Source organism: Meleagris gallopavo, chromosome 19, assembly GCF_905368555.1.
Source record: "Meleagris gallopavo chromosome 19, MGAL_WU_HG_1.1, whole genome shotgun sequence".
Classification (NCBI taxonomy): Eukaryota; Metazoa; Chordata; class Aves; order Galliformes; family Phasianidae; genus Meleagris; species Meleagris gallopavo.
In genome coordinates, this window is record NC_139422.1 from 8001343 (window position 1) to 8025945 (window position 24603).

At 54.2% G+C, this 24603-nt stretch overlaps 1 protein-coding gene across 10 annotated transcripts in view; it reads right to left on the reverse strand.

Moving 5' to 3' along the window:
- Positions 1–2641: 2641 nt before the first annotated feature.
- Positions 2642–24603, reverse strand: part of KCNT1 (potassium sodium-activated channel subfamily T member 1) — a 56445-nt gene continuing 34483 nt past the window's right edge. For 2 of the 10 annotated variants that reach the window (XM_085239738.1, XM_085239744.1), the window contains 29 exons: positions 20491–20570; positions 19826–19925; positions 18866–18922; positions 18378–18426; positions 18170–18229; positions 17791–17865; positions 17516–17599; positions 17212–17306; positions 16589–16769; positions 16283–16447; positions 15924–16060; positions 15698–15761; positions 15509–15617; positions 15158–15266; positions 14413–14562; positions 14079–14317; positions 13048–13264; positions 12830–12935; positions 12580–12752; positions 12347–12418; positions 11918–12052; positions 11520–11631; positions 10860–10961; positions 10705–10788; positions 10232–10360; positions 9987–10007; positions 9108–9411; positions 5795–5879; positions 2642–5680 (listed from right to left, as the gene is read on the reverse strand). In XM_085239738.1, the coding sequence (XP_085095864.1) occupies positions 5560–5680; positions 5795–5879; positions 9108–9411; positions 9987–10007; positions 10232–10360; positions 10705–10788; positions 10860–10961; positions 11520–11631; positions 11918–12052; positions 12347–12418; positions 12580–12752; positions 12830–12935; positions 13048–13264; positions 14079–14317; positions 14413–14562; positions 15158–15266; positions 15509–15617; positions 15698–15761; positions 15924–16060; positions 16283–16447; positions 16589–16769; positions 17212–17306; positions 17516–17599; positions 17791–17865; positions 18170–18229; positions 18378–18426; positions 18866–18922; positions 19826–19925; positions 20491–20570 (3415 nt within the window). In that variant the 3' untranslated portion in view covers positions 2642–5559. Of the gene's footprint in view, positions 5681–5794; positions 5880–7804; positions 7868–9107; positions 9412–9986; positions 10008–10231; positions 10361–10704; positions 10789–10859; positions 10962–11519; positions 11632–11917; positions 12053–12346; positions 12419–12579; positions 12753–12829; positions 12936–13047; positions 13265–14078; positions 14318–14412; positions 14563–15157; positions 15267–15508; positions 15618–15697; positions 15762–15923; positions 16061–16282; positions 16448–16588; positions 16770–17211; positions 17307–17515; positions 17600–17790; positions 17866–18169; positions 18230–18377; positions 18427–18865; positions 18923–19825; positions 19926–20490; positions 20571–20928; positions 21082–22396; positions 22723–24603 lie in introns of those variants that run through there. The other 8 variants (XM_085239747.1, XM_085239746.1, XM_019621511.3 and 5 more) reach the window with 8 other exon arrangements.

A 24603-nucleotide genomic window follows, 5' to 3' on the forward strand; every position in this document is an offset into this window, starting at 1 on the left:
TTTCCTTTTTATTTCATGTGTACTTTTTGTTGTTGTGATGCTTCATCCCGTCAAAGAACTAATATGCTTTAAAGATGTGCTATTCTGTTCAGTTGTGCTCCTAGAAAGCTTCATCTGTCAGCAGCTGTAATATCTTTGTGACTAGAGCTTAACTCTCCTGACCTTGATTGAAACGTGCTAGAATTTGACCAGCAGGCTTTCAGAAAATTGGGAAGTTATTTAACAGTCATCTAAAGGATTTATTTTATCAGTCTTCAGACTCCTGAATCTGGCTGGTGGGTTTTCTGGGACCCGAGTGCTCAGCCAGTGGCAGAAGCATCAGTAGAATGTCTTCTGCTGAACTGCTGGGTGTTAGCTTGCTTGTGATGTGAAGGAAAAACCATCTCTGGAACTTAAATATAAATTGACTATTGAGGCCTCATAGTGCACCTCTATTGGCTACGCAAAAACAGCTAAATCTAAAAGCTGCAGACTTTTCCAACTGAGAAATATTTTTGACTGACAGGGCTGTCGTGCAAAATAGTTCTTGTTCGTAGAGGTTGGTTGTTTCAATGTGTCTTTTTTCAACATTATTTTCAGTTTTCCATATTATTTCCTACAGCCTGAAATCTTGCTGCTCATAGGAAGGAGTGGGCTGAAGGGTTCTGTACCATTAATGTACTGCCTGGCCTGGCTGTTGAGCTCAGCCTTGCCCAGGGCTGCCTGCAGCTCTTGTGCCAGAGGCATTGGCTCTGGTGGTGCCGATGGCAGTGGGCTGCAGGCTGTGAGCTGCACTCCTGCACGAAGCAATTAGCACACAGGGCAGCATTGGTGTGGGTCTCCCTTTTGACCTCTCTCGATTTCTTACTTGTTTCTTAAGAAATACAAGAATGTACATCTTTAAAGTGCTTTTAAGTGCAGTTTCTGAAGCTTTCATACATCACTGTGTTGTGTGTTTGCCCATACTGTGTTGCTTTTGTAGTTAATGTGCCTTTGTCTCATTTTCATCATGCTGTGGTTCAGGCAAGAAGTAGCCAAGTTTGAACACACTGAGGCATTCTGAAAACCTGAGTGCAGCTCAGAGCCATGTGCTGGACTTGTGGGAGGACTGAGAGCACAAAACCACGCGACTTTGCTCCATGGGAGAGGTAGCAGTGTGCCAACAGGCATCTTCTGGGAGCTGTCACTGTGACAGATGGTTTGGGAACAGAGGAAAGGTAGAGAGACGTGAACGAGTTCTCAAGACCCTGAATTTTCCTTTGGTTTCGGTCGTTTTCCCCACCAGTCTTCAAAGCTGATTCAGCAGCGTCAGAACACTCAGTTATGTCTTCACTCTGAAGTTGGTGCCGTTGGGATCTGGTAGCCATCCTTCTTCGTGCCAGCAGCACCTCCCCTGGGTTATCATCTTCCCAGCTGTAAGTGCTATAGTGAAAACTGCTACAGAAGGCTCTTCAGGACAGCTTGAAGTAGTTTGAGGTGTGTGGCTGTCCAGTTGGCCTCTGTAGTTCTTGTTACACATCCATTACAGCATACCTAAATTTCCTGTGGATGGCAGTTCTGATCACAGCTTCAGTTGCGCTGCGCTCGCAGCAACCAAGGAGCACAGATGTGACAAAGCCCAGGAGATCCCTGCAGGCTCTCAGGCAGAGGTCTCAGAACCTTGGGGCGGGGTGGGACTCTGCTTTGGTGAACTGCAAGAAGAGCTGAACAAATTGTGAGTACCTCACGTGTGCCATAGCTCAGTGTTTGTGATGAAGTCCAGGTCGCCGACCTGCAGACACTGGGCTGTGACTCATAGGGTGTGGAAAAAAGTAGAAAATAATGGTAATGGTTTGAGTGCATCACTGATACCAGGTAACTGCAAGTGGAATCTCTCAGTTACGGTTCTGAGCTTCCTGTTTGCAGGTGTGTTTGGGCACACAAGGAGTGCTTGCACCCTTCTGTTCCAGGCTGTGACCGAAGTGATGGTGTGAAGGAGCAACAAATGCATGTATGTGTCTTCTGTTCTGTTGTGCATAGTCTGACTGCTACAGGCCATAGCATGAAGGCATCCAAAGAAGTGATGCTGTTGGAGCTGTGCTCTCCATAGGAAGGAAATGGATTATCCCTTCTGGAAGAAGGTCAAATGAACTGAAAGGATTTCTTACTTAAATGCTGCTCCTCTTTCAGTTCATGCATCATTCCGAATGTTACTGTCAGCTACTCAGAGTGCATACAGAAATGACTCAAAGTTTGAATAGAATCAGTGGCAAAAATGAGTGATGCCAATAATAGACCCGTAGTGAACCCAGGGGCTGTGCCTGCCTTCCTATGGGCTGCCTGCCTTGTGCAGTGCCTGTGAGCAAAGCAAGCAACCTTCCTGCTGCCAGAATGCACGAGGGATTTATTTAACTATTCAACTATTAACTATTCTTCAATATTAACTACTTATTTAACTATGTAAAGTGAATTTGCAGCAGAGCCCCAGGAGCAATGCAGTGGTGGGGAGCAGTCTGCCCCGAGCCCCTACTGAACACCAGCATTAGCATGGGCTGTGTAACGCAGCATGAAGCTGTCGTGGAAAACAAAGTAATCTCTCCAACCTTACTGGAAGCTGACAGAAGCTCTGTGCTCCCACTCAGAGCCACCCCAGGACACTGCAGCCACCAGGCAGACAGCAGTCTCTGTTGTTGCTGCATGCAGCTCTTTTATTTCGATTTCTCTTTACAGAAACGTGAAACATCTTCACGGGAATCGTACAAAAACATCTCCAGTTGGCTATAGTGCATCCCAAGAATACATGTCCCAAAATGAGGCCTTGGAAAGGGAAGGATGCATTTTCTGTTGGCTGTGGCTGATGGAGCCCACGCAGAGCTGAGCTGGAGAGCAGTTCCCCCTTGGGCAGTGAAAAGGCCGTGTTCAGATGGAGGGGTAAAAATGGGGATGGGTGTGTGAGTATTCAGTAGTGCTGCAACGTGTGATGGGGGGTGGGGATGTGGTCCCTGTTCAGAGGATGGAGCTGTTAGTGCCATAGAACACAATGCCAGTAAAATTGGAACTCTTGCAGCCCTCTCTCATGTGTCTGCGTTCCTCAGGACCTTTCAGCTCTGCATCCTTTATAGAATCCTGTTTTTCTAAGGGCGTTTTGTTGCTCTGGGAGCCCCAGCACTGTGTTCTCCCCATAGGGGGGAGCTAAGGGGGAAGAGGAGGCGTCCCTGGGCCAGCAGTGCCATCTGTGTGCATCCCCTCTGGGACTGGGGAGCGCTGCTTCCCCAATGGGCAAAGTGCTGAGCTTTGAGCCAGCTGGGAGCCAGAGCTGTGCCACTCACTGCTGGTGGTGAAACCATTGGATTTCATTGGGAAAATGGGGGGGAAAAAATAAAACCAAATGAGAGCGACCTGAAATAAATACTGCTGTGCATTGGGGCTGTGCTGGAGCTGTTGGGGTGAAGCAGTCAGTGCAGCACATCCCTCCTCCTCTGCTCCTGAATGGCCTCAACGCAGCACCCACCGCTCTGAGACAGCCCTGGGTGAGCAGCAGCAGCTTCTGTTGATGCCACAACCGTTACAAAAATAAAATATTCTCATTTTTACATTTGTGTTGTAACCGAGTCTGAGGATTTAGAAAAAATTTAACACTTTGTTCTTAGACTTGCATTGACCACAGGTAAATATCTACAGTATATTTCTTTTCTTTAAACGTCCCATTAGAATGTCAGCTATAAATTTACACCATAGAAATAATGTCTGGAAAAAGAAAAAAAAAGTGTATGATTTATACAGGTGTAGCTTTTTTCTTCTTAAATACACATCTTTGTTTAATGTACAAACAGAAGTGGTGTTGGAATGCAGTGAGGGTGAGGGATGCTCTTGCAGTGCCTGGGGTGCCGTGGGGTGGTGGGCTGCCCCCAGGCACACAGAGCAGCCAACTGCAGGGAAAGAGATGAAAATGTTCCCTTCTGAATGGTCAGCATAGGGTAACTGTGGAATATCCCGAGCTCAAAGGGGCCCGTAAGGATCACTGAGTCCAAAGCCATGACCTCAGCCCCCTCTTTGGGTTGGGATGTAGTGCTGCTCTGTTTCCCCCTCCCTTGAAGGTTAATGGGATGGAAAACCTTCAGCTCTGGGCTCAGTTGTGTGCACTGACAGCAGAGGGACGGAGCACTGTGAGGTCAGACATGGCTCAACCCCATTGGCTTTGTGCTTCAGCTGCTCTCACTCTTTATCCTAAGGGAACTACTTAATTTTTTTGGCACAGCAACTTACAAGCAGAAATAAATAAAACATAGAACTGCTGCAGCCAGAGAGATTTAAAAAAAGAAAAAAAATGCATAGTTAAAAGCGAAACAAATAATATCAAACAGAGCATGGGTGATGGTTTGGTTGTGCCCATGTCTCAGTGCAGTGCAGGACTCAGGTGGGGGTTGGGTATTTCCACCTGCACTGCCCACTGAGTGCCAGATGGCAATGCTAGGCTGCAAAACAGCAGAAACCATAGGCATTAGAAGCAAGGCCAGCCCAGACCCCGTCCAATTGTCAGCCCACAGAGCTTTGGCTGGGTGGGTTTTCCTCCCTTTTCAGGCAGCACAGAGCTCAGCGCCTTCGTGGGGTGCTGTAATTTTAAGCAGGCTTTTGTAAACAACATTTATTGTGTGTCATGGGGAAGGGGTGGCGGATGGGAATGGCAGAACCCCTTCCTGGCAGCGGAGCTGGGAGGGCACGGCTGTGTTGTGGCTTTACAGGCTTCTTGTTAAAAAAAAAAAAAAAAAAAAATCACATTGAAGTTTTAGTATATGAATGTAAAAGTATATAAAGTTAACAACTTGGTTATTCTCTTGGCAGTCAAAGAAAACAAACAAACAAACAAAAAAAAACCTTGACATGTTGACGTTGCAAAGTGTGCAAAAATAGATGGAAAATACGTCTTATGTTTCTGCTATAGAAAGGTCTCCGCTGCCGCTGTGCTGGAAGCAGCCAGGGGTCGTGTTGGGCTGCCAATGCACATCCGTCTGCAGCACGGGGCCTTGGCCAGGCCAACACCACACGGAGCCAGCAGGACACATCCCCGTCCGTGGTGCCTTTGCTGCTGAGCCCTAGTGGGTGCCAGCGTCCCCAAAGCCAGGATGTGTGCAACAAGAGCAGTGCCGCACGGCTTTGGGTCACACTGTTGTCTTTTTGGTGTGTTTTGGGATCTGCAAATGTTGCTTGGGTGCTGGAAGGGCTGCACTGTCCTCTTCTTCCCCACTGTCTCCACGCAGCCCCCAGGACAAGCCAACAAGCAAGGAGAACATTGGGGTGAAAGAGCCAAATTTGGGCTATCCATCCCGGACACCCAGCAAAGAGGAGCAGGACGAGCGGCTGCCCTTGGCTCAGCAATGTCCCCATCCAATGCGAATGGCCTGCATCATTTGGGGACAATTCTGAACACGGGCCCCCCAAACGGGCCGAGTTGTAGCTCCAGTCTCACCACCAGCACCAGCAAAGACTTTCTCACTAGTTGCGGTATTGGTATAAAAAGTTAAAAACTCCCACGTGGTGCCTCTGGCCGGCCGCCTGCCCGCCTGTCCCATCGCTTTTGTCCCCGCAGCACACGGCTTGTTCTCACAGCTGGGTCTCGTCCCGTGTCTCGGGGTTGCAGGGGCCCAGCTTGTTGCTGCAGCTGCTCTTGCGGCTGTGCCCATCGTTGGCCACGTGTGCCAGCGGGTCGGAGCGGATCAGGTACCTGCGGGGCACAGAGCGGGGCGTGGAGTGTGCCGTGTCCCTGCACCAAGTGTGGGAATCCTGGGTTTTGGGGTGGGATTGGGAGTGTGTGTGGGGAGGAGGGGGTGACACGTACACGATGTCGTTCAGCTCCAGCCGTGTGTCTGGGGGTGGGTTGATCAGGACATAGGACAAAGTGTTCTGGTGGTCATTCATCTCATCTGCCGGAGGAGAGAAGGCGATGGTGGGCAGGGCTGGCGAGTGCCCCGATGGACACCCGGTGGACACCCTGATGGATGCCCCAATGGGCACTCCAATGGACACCCCAGTGTGCACCCCAGTGGATGCCCTGGCAGCCCCACTGCAGCAGCTCCAAGCATCAGGCTCAGTAGAGTCACAGCTGGTCCCTGAGGACAGCACCGGGTCCTTTAGCATGGCCACGCCACTGAGAGCACCACCACCTCCTCCCACAGACCCGCAGCCGCTCCCAGCCACGGCACAGGCTGGAGCCTCACAGACATTTCACTTCAAAAATCAACCCCCAAAAAGAAATAAGAAAAAAGATGTCTTACCTTGTTTGAGCACAAAAAATGAAACACGTTAGTCTTGCTGCATTAAGTACAGCACAACGACCCCGAGCACCGGGTCAGGGCAGCCAAACCCCCCCAGGGCTGTGACCACGCTTTGCCACCTTCTTCCCTTGTTGCACCTATGAGCACCAAGCAGCACGTGGCCAAGGCACCATGCCCTTCTGCCCACAGGACATCACTGCGGCATCCCAGAGCCCCCAACACCGCTCAGGAACGGCTCTGAATCGTGGAGCTGCGGTGATGCCAAACTGAGCACCGGGACACTCGGGGCCCTTCGCTGCCAAACAAGATCATGGGGGGAAGCAGGTGCTGGGAACAAGCAGCAGCGGGAGCACAGCGAGGGCATGTGATGGACAGGACAGGGGACAGACAGCAGGGGACAGACAGACACGGGCTTGCTGCAGGGTTGTGCACTGGGATGCCAACAGTGCATGCCCCCTCCCCCTCCTCTTTCCTGCCCATCAGCTTTTTGCTGCTCACCCCCTGGTTGCTCCCCAGACCACAGGGCTGACAGCTCTCAGCCGTCCCAGTGCTCAGCCCTACAGTGCAGCGGGGATGGGGGTGGCAGTGCTGGGGTGCACACAGAGCCAGGGATGCATGGGATGTGCCGTAATGGAGGGGGGGGTTCCTGGGGCACACAGGTTCTCCTTCACCACGGAAGCACCTTTTCCTGACCCCCATGCAGCACTGCTGAACCCACCACGTGTATTGCCATCATCTTGTCCCCACTGGCACCCCCATATAATTTTGGGGGGAGGGGATCCAGAGCTCCTGCACCTACACCGTGGTGCTCACACTGCAGAAGGGCACTGGGTGGGGTGGCTCACAGCTGTGCCAGAACACAACCAAGGGGGGGGAACACCATCCCTGAGCTCTGCGCAGCCCTGGCAGTTGCTGGCAATATATTGTGTGGGACTTCCATGAGCCACAGCTGGGCCGGGGCTCTGAGGGTCGACACGGTTTGTAGGAAAATGCCAACTTTTCACCTTAAGCATGGGCTGGCAAAGCTTGAACCACAACCCAGCAAGGCCACAGCTGCCCCTGGGCTCTCCAGAGCCCCTCTGCATGAAGCTGCGCGCTGAGCACTGGGTGCTGAGTCCCTTCACCCTGAGCCTCTCCCCAGGGTCTGGGGGTGACTGCAGGGACACGCGGGTCTGCACCCCAACCAACCCGGGACAAAGCTGCAAACGATGCCTTCCCGCACTGCTTTGCTCAGCAGCAGCAGACAGAAACCCCCTCCTTGAACTGCTCCGGGCTTTGCAGGCCAAAGTCAACCTACAGAGCAATACAAGGAGGTCACTATCAGTAACAGCTGAGGGATGTGATTTCCTCGCACCAGTTCCAAAGGGTCCCTGCATTTTCTCTCCTGCCATCAGGGAGCCCTGCAGCTGCAGTGCAGTGCCTTTTGTTTTCCAGCTCCACCCAACAAAGGAGTGTGAAAGGATTGAGTATCTAAGGTGAAAACTGGCAAGGGTGTGGATTGGGCTCAGCTGGCATGATCTTGTTGTACGCTGCACGCCGTGAGGCACGCGTGACTCCCAGGGAGTGAGCATTACCTTGCAAATATCCCAGGTTTACCCGATTCATCACATCACTGGCTGTTAAATTTGCTACATCCTCTACAGAACATACAGGGAAAGGCACAGACATAAACAGAGAGAGAGAGAGAGGTCAGCAAGCCATGATTCGGCAAATATTAGAGACGAGCTGCTGCACTTAGGCAATAAAGGAGCAAAAGATAAAGGCAAGGAGAGCAGGCAGAGTCAGTGTCCTTCCAACCACCAAGCACACCGATGCCAGCCGTGCCCCGGTGCCCACGTACATCCCAGCCGGAGCCCCAGAGCTGCGCTGAGCAGTCCAGCTGTACCAGCACGGCGGCACCGACTGCCATCAGCAGAGTGATGCAGAGCCAAGAGAGCTGCATCCCCTCAAAAGAGGCAAGGAAACTTTTGGGAGAAGGGACAAAGAGCTCCATCTCAGTGCTGCATCGCCCGCAGGCAGCAGTGCCAGGTGTGCAGCTGAACCAGCAATGCTGTCCCCACCTTCCCCTCCATGGAGCGGCTGCCACGTGCCCCCAGCACTCCTGTGTGCCCTCTGTTTCCCCACATTTATCCGTATTTCCCCCACTCTCCCAGCTGGGCTCGGTGCTCGGTGCTCAGGGCCCGGCTGCGGCGATGGAAGGGGTCTGGCATGGAGTAGACAGGAGGCAGCGCGGGATGGCTCACAGGGCAGAAAGACAAAACGAACCAAGAAAGCCATGTGCGAAGGACTTCACCATAACCACGGGGCGGGTGCGGGCACACAGACTCCGGCACCAGCACGGGGCTGCGGTCCCCACCAGAAAGATGTGGGGTCAGCAGGAAGCACAGTGACACACACGGCCATCGCACACCACCAAGCCTGCCCAGCCCTACCAGATGCTCCTGAGATACAGCGCAGTGACAGCTTGGAGCTGCAGCACCAGCCCTGCAGAACTGCGGAGCACAGTGTCAGTATTTGGACGAGTTGACCCAAAACAGAGCCAAACTGGAGCCTTGGGCAGCCTGCTTTAGTGGTTGGCAACCCTGCCCACGGCAGGAGGTTGGAACTAGATGATTTTAGAGGTCCCTTCCAACCCAACCATTCTATCGCTCTACCATTCGGTGGTCCTGTGTGCTCAAGGCTGCCCACGCATCACAGGCACAGCTCCTGTAGGCACAGACCCCACTGCAGCCACCCCGGGAGCAATGTGCACTGCTGTGCAGCATCCAGAGACGGGTCCAGCAGCACTTGCAGGGCTCGGGCGCAATGAATGGGGATTTACCTGCGGAGCCCACGGGGCCGCCTCGCCGCAGGGAAGCACGACCGCACATCACTTACCATACCCGGTGGTTGGCAAGCCCAGGTGCTTCATGCGGTTCTTGACGAGCTCGGACAGCTCCTGCCGCTCGGAGCGGCGGTACAGGCTGAGCCTCTGCTGGCTGATCCACTCGGCTGTCTTGCCGGAGTGCTTGTTGCCCTTCCTGCTCAGCCGGCGTGCCCACTGCATGCTCTTGCGCCGCAGCAGCGGGTGCTCAGACTGGTCACTGGAGCACGAGTTCCTGTGGTGGCCCGTCTTGATGCCCCAGTGCTCCTTCACATCCTTCGTATCCTCGCAGTCCTCCACGTTGATGGAGATCTGTGACTGGAAGCCCGGCCGGTGACGGGGACCGCGGGGCCACCTAACGGGAGTTGCTCTGGGACGGGGTCCCATCTCAGCCGTGCGCTGCCAGCACAGCGTTCCCGTGCTGCTAAAGCGCCTGGGCAGCAGCTCTGGGATGGGGGCTCCGGAATGCCAGCAGCCATGGGGTGCAGCAGGCACTGCATCTCCATCAGCGCCATTCCTTCCTGCCCTCACCTTCCTCACTGACACATCGCAGCAGACCTGCTGCTGCACCTCTGCTGTAGGGAGCTCTGCTGGTAAGCACTGATTTATTAATAAAGAGGATAAAGCACCTCTAAGGATGAATGGGGATTGCACTGAGCTAAATGTCAGCTTTCAGCACCCTGCAGCTGCCTCCACAAAGCTGAAAACCAAAGATATTCACAGCGGAGCCCAGATCCTGCTCCCTCTCCCAGTAATTACACCTTCTGGCTGTTTGCTGGTGCTGTGGGGGACATCTCGACTGAGGAAAACCATCCCCGACACCGCCCATATGTGCACTGCAGGGGCCGGCAGCAGAACCGATAATCCCAGGCCTGGGTGCAAGCAGTACTCACCTGTGCTCTGATGTCATGGGGCTGCATTTGGGGGAAGAAAAGGGGAAAAAGTGTCAGCTAGGAAATGAGCATCCCTGCTGTGCAGCATCCCCTGGTAATTCAACAACTGTTCAGCGCTGCATCGCCTGCCAGCACCGCTCATTGAGGGCTGAGCATTTGCACTGTGCTCACACAAAGACAGGAGCCCCCCGGGTGTGGGTGGGGATGGGAATGCTGCTGCCCTTCCCACATGTGCTGCCCCTTGCCTCGGAGGTGGCGAACATGTGCGACTCCGTCCGGTAAATGCCGATGGGGATCTCAGCACTGGAGGAGCAGAGCTTCTGGAAGAGGCGCCCATAGGTCCGGATCCACAGGTCATCCTCTGTGATCTTCATCTGAGGATGAATAGCAACTGCCTTCAGAACCAGTGCCCAAATGAATCGACGCCAACCCCAGAACAAGGCCAGCACCATAAACAGACCAGGAGCAGGACATGTGGGTGTAGCACTGAGGGATATGGCTGAGTGGTGGATGTGGCAGCGTTGGCCAAGAGTTGGACTTGATGACCTTAAGGGTCTTTTCCAACTAAAAAGACTCAGTGATTTTATAACATTAGGGCTCTTGGCAGTGCTGAGGTTACCCATGTATGATACAGAGAGCAATGTTCTGCCCCATTCTGCTCCATTTTGCCTCTCTCAGAGGAGCCTCACATCCCGCAGCCCCCATGCACAGCACCTACCGCACAGAGGTAGCCAGAGCCCGGCGTGGTGTCGAGGCCCAGCAGCAGTCGGGTGATGGTGATCATGTAGTCCTTCACAAACGACTGCAGGAGGGGAGGAAATGTCAACCCTGGTATGTGCCAGCAGGCAGCCGTGCCCCCAGTGCCTCCCCCACCTGGTAGAGCAGCGTGTCCAGCATGCTGATGCTGAAGACCCTCCCCGCAGCAAAGGGCAGGCGGAACATGAAGGCCAGGTTGGAGCCATTCTCACGCTCTTTCTGGAAGAGGAAAAACAATCCACGTGGCCTTGAAGGCTCACCTGAGCGGGAGGACGGAAGCCGAGCATCTCTGTGGGTGTGCCAGGAGGGAGGCAGGGAAAGAGGGTTTTGTGGTGAAAGAAGTATTTTTTTCTCCATGGAAACGTGTGAGGCATCATGGCTTTATTTTGCTATGGGCTGGATGTGGTGCTTCCATGTGCCTCACTGCCTTGGGGATGTTTGCCCTTTTCAGGAGATCTCAGCACAGTGACACTGCTTGCAGGCACAGCGCTGAGCCCAGCGGCTCCCTCCTTGGAGCATCCCTGCACCCGTTCATTCACTGCCCCACTCCCAACACAGCAGCAGGCAAAGCAGCACAACCCCCAGCTGCCAAGAAATACATAAACACGTAGGAAGAGGCAGACAGCCCCAAAATCACCCACCCACACATTTGTTTGCTGCAGGTTATGTTGGATGGATGCACAGAGCAGCGTGTGGAGGAGCACAGGACTGCAACAAACTCAGGATTAGTGAGTGACTCCCAGCACCAAATTCCCAGAAAGCAAAGCTTTCACTTACCTTCTCTAGCTTGGAAAGGGCTAAGGAGTAGCTGTCCTTTGCTCTGAACTGCATGAACCTCATGTTGGAGGGATGGGTCAGCTCTGTGATGATGCTGAGGCTGGGAAAGAGCCTGCAGTGGGAAGAGACATGTTGTTCAGCAGCCACCTTGGAAGGGAGGGATCCCTGCATTTAAAGCTTGAGGAACACAAAAGATTCCCTTGTGCCCATCCAAGATCAGAATTAGTGGAACTTGGGTGTCATCCTAGCACCCCACAGCACCTATGGGCTCTTGGGCTCACTTCCTGCTGAGGCAGCACGCAGGGGAGAGATGGGATGGAATAGGATGGGAGGGAATAGAATAGATGGGAACAGGATGAGTGAGAAGATGATGGGATAGGACTGCTGGCCCTCCTCACCTGAACATGGTCTGGACGTTGACAATCGTCTTTGCATCCGCCATGTAGTCCTCCTCAGCACTCATGGTGCTCTCCTTGTCCACAACCACCAGGTTGTCAGCGTAGATGATGCCACACTGCAGCAGGCTGTCCAGACTGGGCAGTTCCCAAAGAGAAGAGCGCAGGGGTCAGCCCTTGGAAACGATACGGGGAAGCAGCGCGCTGCGATGCACAGCGCTGCAGCCAGCCCAGCTGCTCCTAGCCACCAGCCCAGCACCAACACCCATCTCCCAGATGGGCTCAACAAGGTGAGAACCCAACAGTGGGGGTTGCCACGGCCAGCCCTTGTCTCCCCATGGAATGGGAAGGTATGGGGTTGCGGATTGGGGTGAATGCAACATGTCTAAGACAATCCTATAATTAACAACAGCCACAGACTGGAACACCTACTTGTCAATGGTGCCTTCCATGTAGTAAACCATGGGGAAACAACAGATGGCTTCCAGAAAGTGGTGCTCTGGTCTGCAAGAAGAGCAACAGAAAGCAACAGGGTTCAGAAATCCACCAAACAAGGTCATGCGCAGCCCAAGACAGTCGTGCTCCTGCCCCATGCCGTGTGCAATGCCCATGGTAACACAGGGAAGGGCTTGGTGCAAGAGAAAGCACTGCAGAGAAGTACTTGCTTGTTGTCCAGAAGCAACACAATTGGGTTCAACTCTTTGCGAGACCGATAGTAGGCACGCAGCGGGACGATGAAGTTATACAGCCCATTGCCAGCGGTCTCTGCCGACACGATGATCAACTTGTTCTTAAAGCCATAGGCCTTGGCGTCTTCAAAGCTGTTGTGCTTGCAGCCCTGTGGGAGGGAGGCAGCTGGGACCCGTGGCAGTGTCCAGCCCCCCCTGGCACAGCCCTGGGCAGCACACTGCTCACCTTGTCCAACCGCAGGCAGCAGAATGGGGCTTTCTCGGGCAGGAGGTGGCATAGGGTTGGCGAGCTGCCGATGTATGGGGAGTTGGGTGGGTAGCCCTTCACGTACCTGCAGCAGAGGGAAATCCCAGCACTGTAATGATGTGGAGAGAGCCATCTGCAACGGCCCCATCACCTGCAAGGAGCTGTGCCTCTGCAGTGACCGAATGTGTGCGACTCACTCCACCGCCGCTGAGCCCTCCTCGTCTGACTGTGTCATCTCATCCTCCGACTGGTCGCTGAGCAGGTCGCAGGGCAGCAGGGTTGAGGTGTCAGCCAGCTCGAGCACGGGCGCGATGCTGGGCCGGCGGTTGCCTGAGCCGTTCTCTGCTGGCAGCGCCAGCTTGCTGCTGTTGGTGGGGCGGCACTCAGTGTTCTGCAGGTCCATGGCCACTGTACCTGGACGCAGTGGGGGGAAGCACAGTGCTCTATAAGGAGGGGCGAGGCTGGCAGAGCATGGCACCATTGAGCCCCACTGGGACCCTATCCACCACAGCACCTTCTAAAATCCAAACATATTTACAGAGTGTTGACTGAGGCTATCGAGTCTTTGCTCTCAGTTGGAAACCCAAGCTGAAGCTCTCATCTGAATCTTCACCCATTATTTTTGGCTATGAAAGCCATGAGTTCCCCAGTGAGCAAAGCACGGGAGCTGGGCACATTCCTGCAGCCGTGGATCTGCACTTGCTGAACCTTCTCAAACCATTTCACTCCTTGTTCCACTTTTTGCAAAAAGTCCCTCTGTGAGCAAGCCACATAACAAGAACACTGATGAGCTCTATTCAGCAAAGTGCTCTGTGGCTTGCTGTGGGATAATCATGCAAATGGCTGTTCATGAGTATATATGCATAAATTATTTGCCTAAAATACAATCTGCCATCGCAGCACAGCCTCTCCAGACAACCCCAGAACTTGGTCTCCCCAGATGCAAGCTGGAAGTAATGACTCATGGCATTTTCCATTTGAGAAAATGCACCGCTCGCTGCAGAGCAAATCATGCCAGTCGTCAGGTTGGGAATCATAAAAATGATTTAAAATGCAGCCAACAGCATTTATCCTTCCAGGCAGAGCTTGAGGGATTTCTGCAGACAAATATCATAAATGATAACGGACATCACAAGCTCTAAGGATGGTGTCTGGGCTTGCTGAGAGCAGCTAGGATGCCAGGAGCAGGGATGTGGGTGTGATCTGTGCAGGAGCCCCCTGGACTCACCCATGCTGGCGATGATGCTATGCACGGGCAGGCGGGAAGGGCCATCATAGGTGCCCCTGCCTGCAAAGCCCTTCTTCTTCTGCTTCTCCTCCTGCTTGAAGATAAAGGCAGAGTTCTCTTCCTTGGTGATGTTGATGTAGAAGCAGGTGTCAGACGCAGCCATGATGTGCCGTGGGCCAGGGTTCAGCAGGATGCTCTTGTTCTCCTCCCTGCGGATGCCGATCAGGCAGACACCGTACCTGTGATGGGATCACCATGCAGGCATTGGAGCAAAGCCTCCTCCCTGCACGAGCCACTCCAAGTGCTGGCCCCAGCCCCGCACCCCTGCCCTCACTTCTTGTGTGCATGGAAGGCGGCGTAGGTGAAGCTTTTCCCCTCGTACTCCATGAAGAACTTGCTGTCACCCATGCGGATGTGGTAGACCTCGTTGCCTGAGCAGCGACCGTACATCCTCTGCCACTGCTCCGGGGACTCCTGGCCCTCCCTGAAATGACAGCAGTGTGCAGGGATGGGGCTGCAGCCAGCAGAGCCTCAAGGAACCCTCAGGGTGCTGTGAGAAGAGCTGTTGGTTCAGCAGGTGGGGGCTGAGCTCCTTCTGATTTCTGATTCTAATTGCGTTTGTATTTAATGAGGGCTCCCAGTGGAGCTGCAGAGGCAGGGTTGAGAGCCAATGTTGGCAAACAGCTGAAAGCATGTGGTGAGATGCTCTGGAATGGAGTTTTGTAACCCTCTGATGTCATGTCACCCAAAATACAGTCATTTCTGGCTCCACCAAGGTGCAAAGGGCCCATGTCAGCACCACACTGAGCTGCTTCCAGCTGTGCTCTACGTAAACTCACAGAACACCCTGCAGGCTCTGGGTCTGCACAGTCTGTGCATTCTGCTTCCTGCCAGCAGGATCTGCCTGATACAAATGAGAAGTTGTACCGCTGCCCTCCAGCAAACCCACCCAGGGATTCTGCAGTGCCCCACCACCATCCAGTCCTGCTTGGCAGGAGAGAATCCAGGGCTGTAATTGGGGATGAGCGTTCCATGGGACAGGATCCCCAGGGGAATGGCTGTGCCCCCCCAGCACTCACTGCCCACGGGAGGTGTGCACCAGCAGCGTGATGAGCGTGGAGGTGGCAGGGCAGACACAGTTGAGCGCCAGCATGGCATACTTGCACTCCTCCTCACAGACGACGTGATCTGCAAGGAAACAAAGCTGCTGCTGGGGTGCCTCACACCTCCGCTCACGTTGCCAGGGGTGTTTTGGGGTGGCCAACCCAAGGAGCACTCAACACAGATCACCAGCAGTACTGGCCCTAGAGATGAGACAGAGACTCATTCCATCCTCACAGAGCCAAAAGCACCCCTCATTGGGCCTGAGGATGCAGGAGTCTTGCAGGGAGCACCAGGCCTTGTGCAGGGGGCCAGCCCTGGGGACTCACCAGCAAACTTGACATGAAACTTGTTCTCCGGCTTTAAGATCTGCACATAGAGAGGGCAGTTTGGGGCAAAATCTTTCACGGCCCAGGCTCTCAGGATGGTTTGGTGGTCCTAATAAAAGAGGAAAGCATGCGCTATCTTCTGAGAGCTCGTTTCCTCCAACGCTTCCATGCCTGGGACCAGCTGCTCACCGCCGCCGTGCGGTCCACCTCATTCCGGCTGCTGAGAATGAAGCAGGCTTCCCCATTGTCCATCCTGCAAGCAGAGAGCAGAGTCCATGCAGCACTCAGCCAATAGAAGGGACAGGATGGCCATCGTCACCCATCAATGACAGCAGTGGGGACACATGCAGCATAATGGGGTGGCTGGAGGAAGACCCTTCCCATGCCCACCTGCCACCCCCATCCCAATGCTCACTTGGCTCTCATGAGGTCCTGGTCCTTCAGCGCAGAGCCCTGCAGGTAAATCACCCGCTGTGACCACAGAGGGATCTGCAGCACCCGCCGCACCTGGATGTCCATCTCCGTGGGGCAGAGGATCACCACATAGTAGTCCTGGAAGAGAGAGGCTCATGTCACTCAGTAGGCAGGCAGCCCCAAGGGCATCCTTACGGCTAGAGAAATCCATCGAGGTTCTTGCCACATCCTGGACATAGAAATGGGGTGGACCAAGCAGGTAGTGTGACCCAGCCATGCCCAGCAAAGACAAGCATTGAAGGACAAGCGTTGAGGGTCAAGTGTCGAAGGAGCACATATGGGCATGCCCTCAGCCCTCACCTGTAGCCTTGGGTGGGCATAGAACTCATTGAGGAAGTCCATGAGGAGGTCAATCTTGAGTGAGCTGACACACAGCACGACGTGCTTCTCTGTCTGGGCGCGGTGCCGGCTGTAGTTGCCCCCTGACTTCTGCCGCTCCATCCACAAGTAGACGAGTTCCTCGAACTGCAAGCAGAGGGTAGAGCTGGCGTCCCAGCACCAGGGAATGCCCTCAGTGCCCCCACTGGGTGGCTGACAGTGCCAGGGACATGGGGACAACACCGAGCCCGGTGCAGGCTCTGCACCCTTCCATGGCCACTCTCTCACCTGCAGCGGCAGCACAACCAGTGCAACACAGATCATGATGACAACAAGGAGCTGGGAAGGCCAGATCTTGGGTGTCACATCCCCATAGCCCACAGTGGAAAAGGTGACAATGCAAAAGTAGAAGGATTTGAAGAGGGAGAGCTTCTCTCCCGCTCTCTCCAAATGCTGGATGCCGCAGGTACTGCGGGGAGAAGCAAGGGGCCATGAGCTGTCATGGCTCCAAAGCCATTGTGCCAAGCATGAGTGTCAAAGAAAAGCATCTATAAAAGCTGCAACAGGCAGAAGACATTGGGGTGAGGAGCCCTTCAGACCCCAGAAATTGCATTCACCACTCATCTGAGAAGACTGCCTTTATTGTCAAAGGCTTCTGAGCCCAAAAGCTTAATTTCCTGTCCTCTTGGCAATTTAATTGGTATCATTTGCTCCAAATTCAGACCAATGAGGAAAACTGAATCAAAGCTCAGTGCAAAGCCAGGAGCAGGGCTGCAGTATGGAAGATGCTGGTTTCAAAGCACAGAGTGAAGGGCGTGGCTGATTAATAGGGCCCCACGGACCTCTAAAACCAGCTGTTGGGATGCACAGTGGCAGAGAGGCAGTTGGGTGGCACGAGGTGCGACACTCACCCAGTGAAGACGAGACACAGGAGGGTGCAGATGAGGATGAGCACCTGGTTGAACATGGCAGACTGGGTCCTCTGGATGGCACGGTGCAGGTCATTCTGGGGGAGGACAAAGGTGTGGTGAGGGAGGCTGTGCCCAACCACAGCCCAGTCAAGCTTCAGCCCTGCAGGCTCCATCCCAGTGCCTGACATGCTGCTGGCAATCTGCTCCCTGGAGGAGGGACGGTGCTCTCTGCCAGGGCTCAGGCACAATTTGCTGCTCGAGCAGAGGAGGTGGGATGCCCATAGGGATGCACCTGGTCACTTACTATCATGTTCTCCAAGGCGTACTTGGCAAGCCAGCAGTTCAGAAAGACAGGGATGAACAAATTCCGCAGAGGAGGCCAAAATATCTACAAAAGGAAGAGTTACCCATGAGTTGACTGGTAAAGGACTCAGAAAAATCAGGGTTCTTTACCAAAAACAAAATCAGCTTTAAGTACCACTTAGCCAGATATCGGGTGGTTTTCCTTATTTCACCACCAAAACTGCAGCACAGTATTAAACTTAAAGCTGCTTTAAAATGCGGTTGGGGAACACGTACTGTGATAATGAAGGGCACTGTATTGATCATCTCAAGGATGAAAGAAATGCGGAAAATCTGCTCCCAGATGTTCCCCTGAAAAATTAAAAGTAAGAATAATTAATTAAAATGCTTGAAAGCGTGCCAAGGGCCAATTACATGCTCCCAGTGCCCCAGCCTGCTACATGGGGAAGGATGCAGCGCAGCCAGAGAGATGCTATGCTTTTCTGGTGGGTTGAGATATGGTGCTGGCAACAAAACTTCCCAAATCATTCCTCCCCAAGCACCTCAATCAGTGGGGGTGGTGAAATTGGGGACAGCAATACCCAGTGCAAGGACTGAGGGTAGCAATGGGCACAGACCTCTGCTTGCCCCTGGGGCACGGGGCAGGGGAGCGCACCTTGTAGCTGAGATAGATGAGCAGCATGGTCTCCAGAAAGCTGATCAGGGCAATGCTGACCTGTGGGTACAGATGAGGAGAGCTGCCCAGGGCTCTGCACCAGCACCTGTGGCTTTTGTACACTCAATTGGATTCCCTGCACCTGCCTGAGGCAGGTGTGTGGCTGCCCCAGGAGCTGCTGCCCAGCCCCGCACAGCCCAGTGCTCACCTGGACAGCCCACAGCGGCAGCTTCCTGTCTACCCAGAAGATGTGTGACCTGCAAAGAATATCCCATGAGGATCCAAACAACAGCAGTTCCTTTCCTTCTGCTGACCACCAGCCTGAGTCCACCTCTGATGTCTCCTCCATGCTAGAGTTGCTTCCAGAATTGCCCCGTGCAAAGCCTGAAACAGGCTCTGATCATCCCCAGTGCTCACAGAGGTGGATGGGAGCCCCACAAAACAAAGGCTGGGCTGGGAAGATTTCTTTTTGGCTCAACCCACATCTCAAGGGGCAGTGATGGGACAACTGTAGTTCTCAAACCATGCACGAGTGGGTCAAGTGGATGCACATCCCCATAAACACCCTCAGGATACCAGCCCAGCTCCCATCCCACCCAACAGCTCCAGTTCACCACTGAGTGCTCTGTGCCCATCACCCCACCCGCACCACCAGGGCAGAGCTGGGCCCCACACTAAGAGCCTCCCACCGCTCACCAGTTGATCTTGGTGGACTGATTGAAGAGGGTGTAGTTCTGCTTCTCGCATTCCCAGCTGGACAAAAGACACAGAAATCAGGGGAGAGCAGTCAGCAGGACAGCAGGGGACAGAGGGATGGATGGGGGGGTGTGGGTTTGGCTCTCGAGCTCGTGGGACACTACCTCCCATCTGTCCTGCCATTAGGAGAGGCCCTAGCACAATGTCCCATGGGTTTGGACTCGCTGGTCCCCTCATCCCTGTGCTTTCTGGAGGACCTTAACCCCCTACCAGCAGCTCGCACTCAGCTGGTTGGGAAACACTTTGGGGTAACGCATCTGGAACCTTTGCAAAGAGAAAATTCAGCTGCTAATTCTCACAGAGTGTCCTAACTCTTTGGAAAATAAAAAATAAAAAAAATATCTGTGCATGACATAAACAAAGAAAGGACACAATAAAAATAGGTTTATACCAAAACCCAGAGCAAAGCTGCTGCATGTGATTATCTGTCACCCCGGGGATCTAAATGGCAAAATGTGTTTCCCTCCCAAACATTTAAATGGGATTTGGCAGAAGTGTCTTCAAGGACACTGGGACAGCATTTAGTGGGCGTTGTGCTGGAGTCAGGGGTCACACCTGGCCATGCAGCCCAGGTGGGATGTGTCCCTGCAACCCCTGGGAGCTCACCCATAGCCCTCAGGATGGCACTCCTTCAGATGTCCCTATCGCCTCCCTCACAAATTAGAGATCACATTTAAAGATGACCACAGCCCTGAATTTTTCCACTGCCATTGCCCATTGCACAAAGTCCACGAGCAGTGACAGTTATTGCTAAACCACCTGCGGGTGTAAGGAAGGAGAAGCTGGAGTGACAAAAACCACCCACTGTGCTGTGAAGGTGTCTGAGTACCCACAGTGTGACTGTCCCACACTGCCCGGGCTCTGGGGGCTGCGGTGGCACCGTGGCAGGGTGGCACTCACCATCCTATGCCCTCCTCTGGGTTGTCGAGCAGCACACGCACGATGTAAAGCAGGCAGGTGAGCAGCTTCAGGGAGAAGTTGAACAGTCGGATCCTCAGACCTGCAGTGGAGGCGGCGCAGCACGGGCATGGCCCCATGGGTACAGAGGAGAAGGGACGTGTCCGTGGGATCCGCATGGGGCACCCCCTGCACAGCCATCCCCAGAGCACCCACGCTTCGCCCAGGCTCCAGCACCGAGCAGCACCAGTAAAGCTCTATCTTGGCAACCAGCAGTGGGGGCTGGGCAGGGGGGCTGCCTCCTCCCCAGCATCGCATTATTACTCAGATTACAAGCGAGGAATTAATCACATTTCCATTAAAAACTTCCCTGAGGGCACCCTGCTGTGCCCCACTCCGGTTAACGAGGCAACGGGATGCAGGGAGGGAAGGGGAACACACACTTCTGAATTAACAAGTGGGCACTCCCCAGGCAGCTAATGAGAAAATAGCTCCCAGCAATGCCAGGCAATGGGTGGCTGATCTGCAGGGCCGAAGGCAAAGCGGGCTGAGAGCTCTGCATGGGGACAGGGCACAGGGATGGCACATCCTGGGGACAGCTGGGGACAACTGCCAGCAGATGGCAATGGCTCCATGCCCCCAGCACTGCGCGGGCAGAGAGCACTCACTCGATCGCTGGTTTTTGATGAAGAAGAGCTTCAGGCGCTCCTTGAAGGTGTTCTCATTGACGTAGAACTCCACCTGCACCCTGCGGGGAAAGCGTCCGGGGGGACGGTGAGTGCAGGACGTTGGCAGGAGCCAGCAGTGCCCCACGGCCCAGCCCGGCCCACACCACAGCGATGCTGAGCAGTCAAGCTGTTAAAAACCAGATGGAATCTAAAAAGAGGAAAATTCCCCACGTTGCTAAGATACCACGTTGGCCATTCCGGAAACAGCCGGGAGCTGCCAGACCTGAGCCTCACCCCTGAGCCAAACACCACCATCCCGCTCACCACAGACCCAAGCAGGATGTGTCCCCATCATCCAAAGCTGGAATCAGCCCCACCGTTCACGGGAGCAGGGCTACAAACCACAGTGCTGCCTGCAGCCCAGCAGGGATCACTCACTGATTTATGCTCCCATCAAGACATCTCATCTGCTCTGACTGCTACAGCTAATAGCGGAGTCAAGTGCAAGGATTTGGCCTTTCCCCTGTTCTGCTGTAGTTGGTTAGTCCTTTCAATGCTGCTCTTTTACTGCTGACACAATCATCAAGACCTCCTCCTCAGCCAGTACCGGGCGCACAGTGACCCAATCACACACCACATCCCCCCCACAGGCTTTTCCCCCCGCAGCCACGTGGCGCTGCCTGCACCCAGACACACTCTGAGCTGTGATTGATGGGGCAGCAGCTGCTGCGCTCGCACAGAGGAGCCATAAACAAAGCTCAGGGGAGGCTCAGGGGACCCCCCCAGCCCCCACCCTGCAGTGCTGGTGTTTGGCAGCTGGTGTGGAACCCTTTGGGAGCTGCTTGTCAGGTTGCAAAGCAAGGTTTTCACTTTGCAAAGCCTCTCCTGTACCAAGGGAAAATGCACAGAGAGGAAACGACCGCCTCAGGCATGATAGCCGGGATAACATTTTATATGGGATATTAAGGTTTTAGTTAGCAAGTGCATTCCTCCCACCCCAGGGTGGCTGCAGGCAGAGCCAAGCCTGGGCTGGGAACCCAGGAGCCCCTCCTCATCTCCCTGGTGCTGGGGATAGCAGCAGCACGAGTTCAACAGCATAGCACCATCTCAGGACTATAGAAAAAACACCGATGGATAAAAGGGAATGCTGGTGACAGAGCTCTCCTCTGGGGACAAGTAGACCAGTTAGCAGTTAGAATGGCAAGAGGGAGAAGAAATACGTGGAAATCAAGTGGAATGGGGGGAAGCAGCTGCTTGTCCCTGCAGAGGGACAGGGCAGGAGCAGGAGCAGCACTTCTGTGCAGAGCGTCAGCCACATCCCACAGCATGGGAATGCTCATTTATCACCAGCAGCCATCAGAACACACAACAGACCCTTCCCTGCTGAGATCGGTGTTCGGCCCATCTTCAGCACACCCTTGTCAAGCATTTAACTGAAACTGCAACTCAGCATGCCCACAATGAGCCCTGGCTACATTCCTGCTGCCCCGGAGCCCCATTGCCCCCAGCCCCAGGCAGGGCTCCCTTGGGCAATTTGTGCTTTCAGCACCAGGGCCGTGCCCTGAGGGGGCAGTGTCAGCCCAGCTGCCCTACACACATCGAGGTACGGGTTTAGTTCCAAACCTTCTCTTGGAAATGTAATTCCTGCCATAATGCCTGAGGAATTCCATTTGCTTTACTCGGCTATTTATTGTGCTGTATTAACCTAAGATTAGAGGCAAATTGTTCTAAGATGATGAGCTCTGCCCCCAGAAAAGACATAATAATTTGTTCCAAAAACCTATCCGAGCTCAGTCCCGCTCTGCAGCCCCAACACAGACCCAGCGGAGCACGGCAGCTCCCCCAACTCATTCTCCCACCCCAGCAGCCCATGCCCCCCACTGACCCTCAGCAGGCTGGGACGTACCCCGAGCTTCTCGTCCCCATGGCGCAGGCAGGCACAGCTCTGGCCCTGGGCTGGCAGCTGTCGGGAAGCTGAGATGGCCCCGAAGCAGCACCCGGGCACGGCCCCAGCACCACCTGCCCCAAGGCTGGCTGCTGCCCGCTGCTCCCACAGGAGCTCACGTGCCACGGATGCTTTTGTTCTATTTCAAACCAACTGAAATATTTTACCATGAGAAATATATCTTCAAATAAACATAGCTTTGGAAAGAGAGGAAAAACCATTGGCAGCTCCCTGCACCTCCAATCCCTGCGCTCCCGCTGCAGTTGGCCAGGAAACAGCATTCTCATCCTGGGAAGTGTCTCATTACATCTCCCCCAGTGGGAAGCGGGATGCAAGTGAGACAGTCAGAGAGGTTTGGAACAAATGGAGACAGCTCTGCAGCCCACTGCCAGCACTGCCCCAGGATGGGTTCTGGGGATGGCCATGGTGCTGCCAGACGGGGCTGGGGACAGACGGACACCACCGTGCTGGGAGAGGAAGGGGAGTGAGTGTGGGTCTGTGCACACATTGTGGCACACCTATAGAACTGAGCACCTGCCAGAGTGAGAAGAATGGTGTGGGCTGCCCCTGTGTCCCATCAACAGCACATGGGGTGCCCATCCTTCGGCTGCAACCAGTCTGCACCACCCCACAGCCACACCACTGCTCTCAATAATTAAAAAAAGGTGAAAAACCAGAACAAGGAGAAGCAATAGAACAACATGCTGCATTCAGTTTGCCTTCTTTGTTTTGCAACATTGGAGATTGACACTCAGGGATCAGCTCCAATAATTGCTTCTGCTGATGAATCTGGATTGTTTAATTAGAGCCTGCGCATGGAGCTCAGCACTGACGGGCAATCACCAAATTGCTGCAAGGACCTGGCTCCATCCCCATGGAGCTGAGCATGGCTCCCCATGCTGGGAACCACTCTGGTTTGCAGGCACGGCCCACCAGCACTGGTGCCAAGAGCAACACAGTGCCCTGATGCTGCCCTGGCACTGCTCTTGGCACCCAGGGCTGCTCGCGCTCCCGGCACCGCATGCACGCATGCATGGCACTTACTGAGAGAAGGAGGAATCCATGCTGAAATCCTCGGCGTGGGGCCTATGGGTGAGAGCATCACAGGAGGTGAGGGCGGTGCGGCACAGCGCGGGCAGCTGTGGGGGGACCAGCAGGGCTGGCACTGAGCCCTAGGAATGCACACTGCTATGGTGATGTCCCCTCCTTGGGCACCCAGAGATGCCCTAAGGGCTCAGCTCCACACAAACACATTTCTTTAAACTGTCTGGGGGGGATTTTTCTCTCTGCTTTTTTGGGGTTTTCTTTGATGAGTCTCACAAACTGCTCTGTTCAATTTCACGCTTTCTGCAAAGAAATTACATTCCACGAGATGCTGCTTGGGGTACTTCTAGGAACCACGTGCACCTTTGCAGAGCTCATTCTGCATTCACAACTAATGACCATAAAAAGGCAAATGAAATAAACAGAAGGAAGGATGAGGGTATGTGGGGCGTCAATGTTATGGGGGGTGGCACACAAATGAAGGCAGTGGGATGCAGAAAGAAGATCCTGGGGCAGCCCCAGGCCACCCCAGTACTGCCTGGCTTCACGCTGGCATCTCCTGATGCTCCCTGGTCCCAGCACCAGCACGGGTACAGAGGAGTCTGAAATATGCAGTAAAGCACTCTGGTATATTTCAAACGATGTAACAGCAATAAATTCCCATTTCAATTGAAATGCATGTCCAACAGAAAGCCAGCTCATCCCCCATCTACCCAGAGATCAGAGCAGCCTCCCTGTGATACCATTCTGTTTGCTGCTCCTCTGTCATTACCTATGTGACACACACCCTGTGCTGAAACGCCTGTGGGGACACCCAAAGTCCCCATGGCACATGGAGCAATGCCAGCAGGCAGCAATGGGCCCCGGGGCTGCAGGGGGTTGGTGCAGGTGGGATTTGTGCTGTGTTACCATGCCAGCAGCAGGGAGTTTTCTTAGCATCATAGATGGTTGGGTTGGAGAGGACTTCAAAGATCATCCAGTTCCAACCCGCTGCTGCAGGCAGGGTTGCCAACCACCACACCAGGCACCAGACCACATTCCCCAGGGTCCCGTCCAACTGTTTGGCATGTGGCGATGCCCAGTGCACTCACATCTCTCCAAAACGCAGCTGAGCCAAGCTGAGA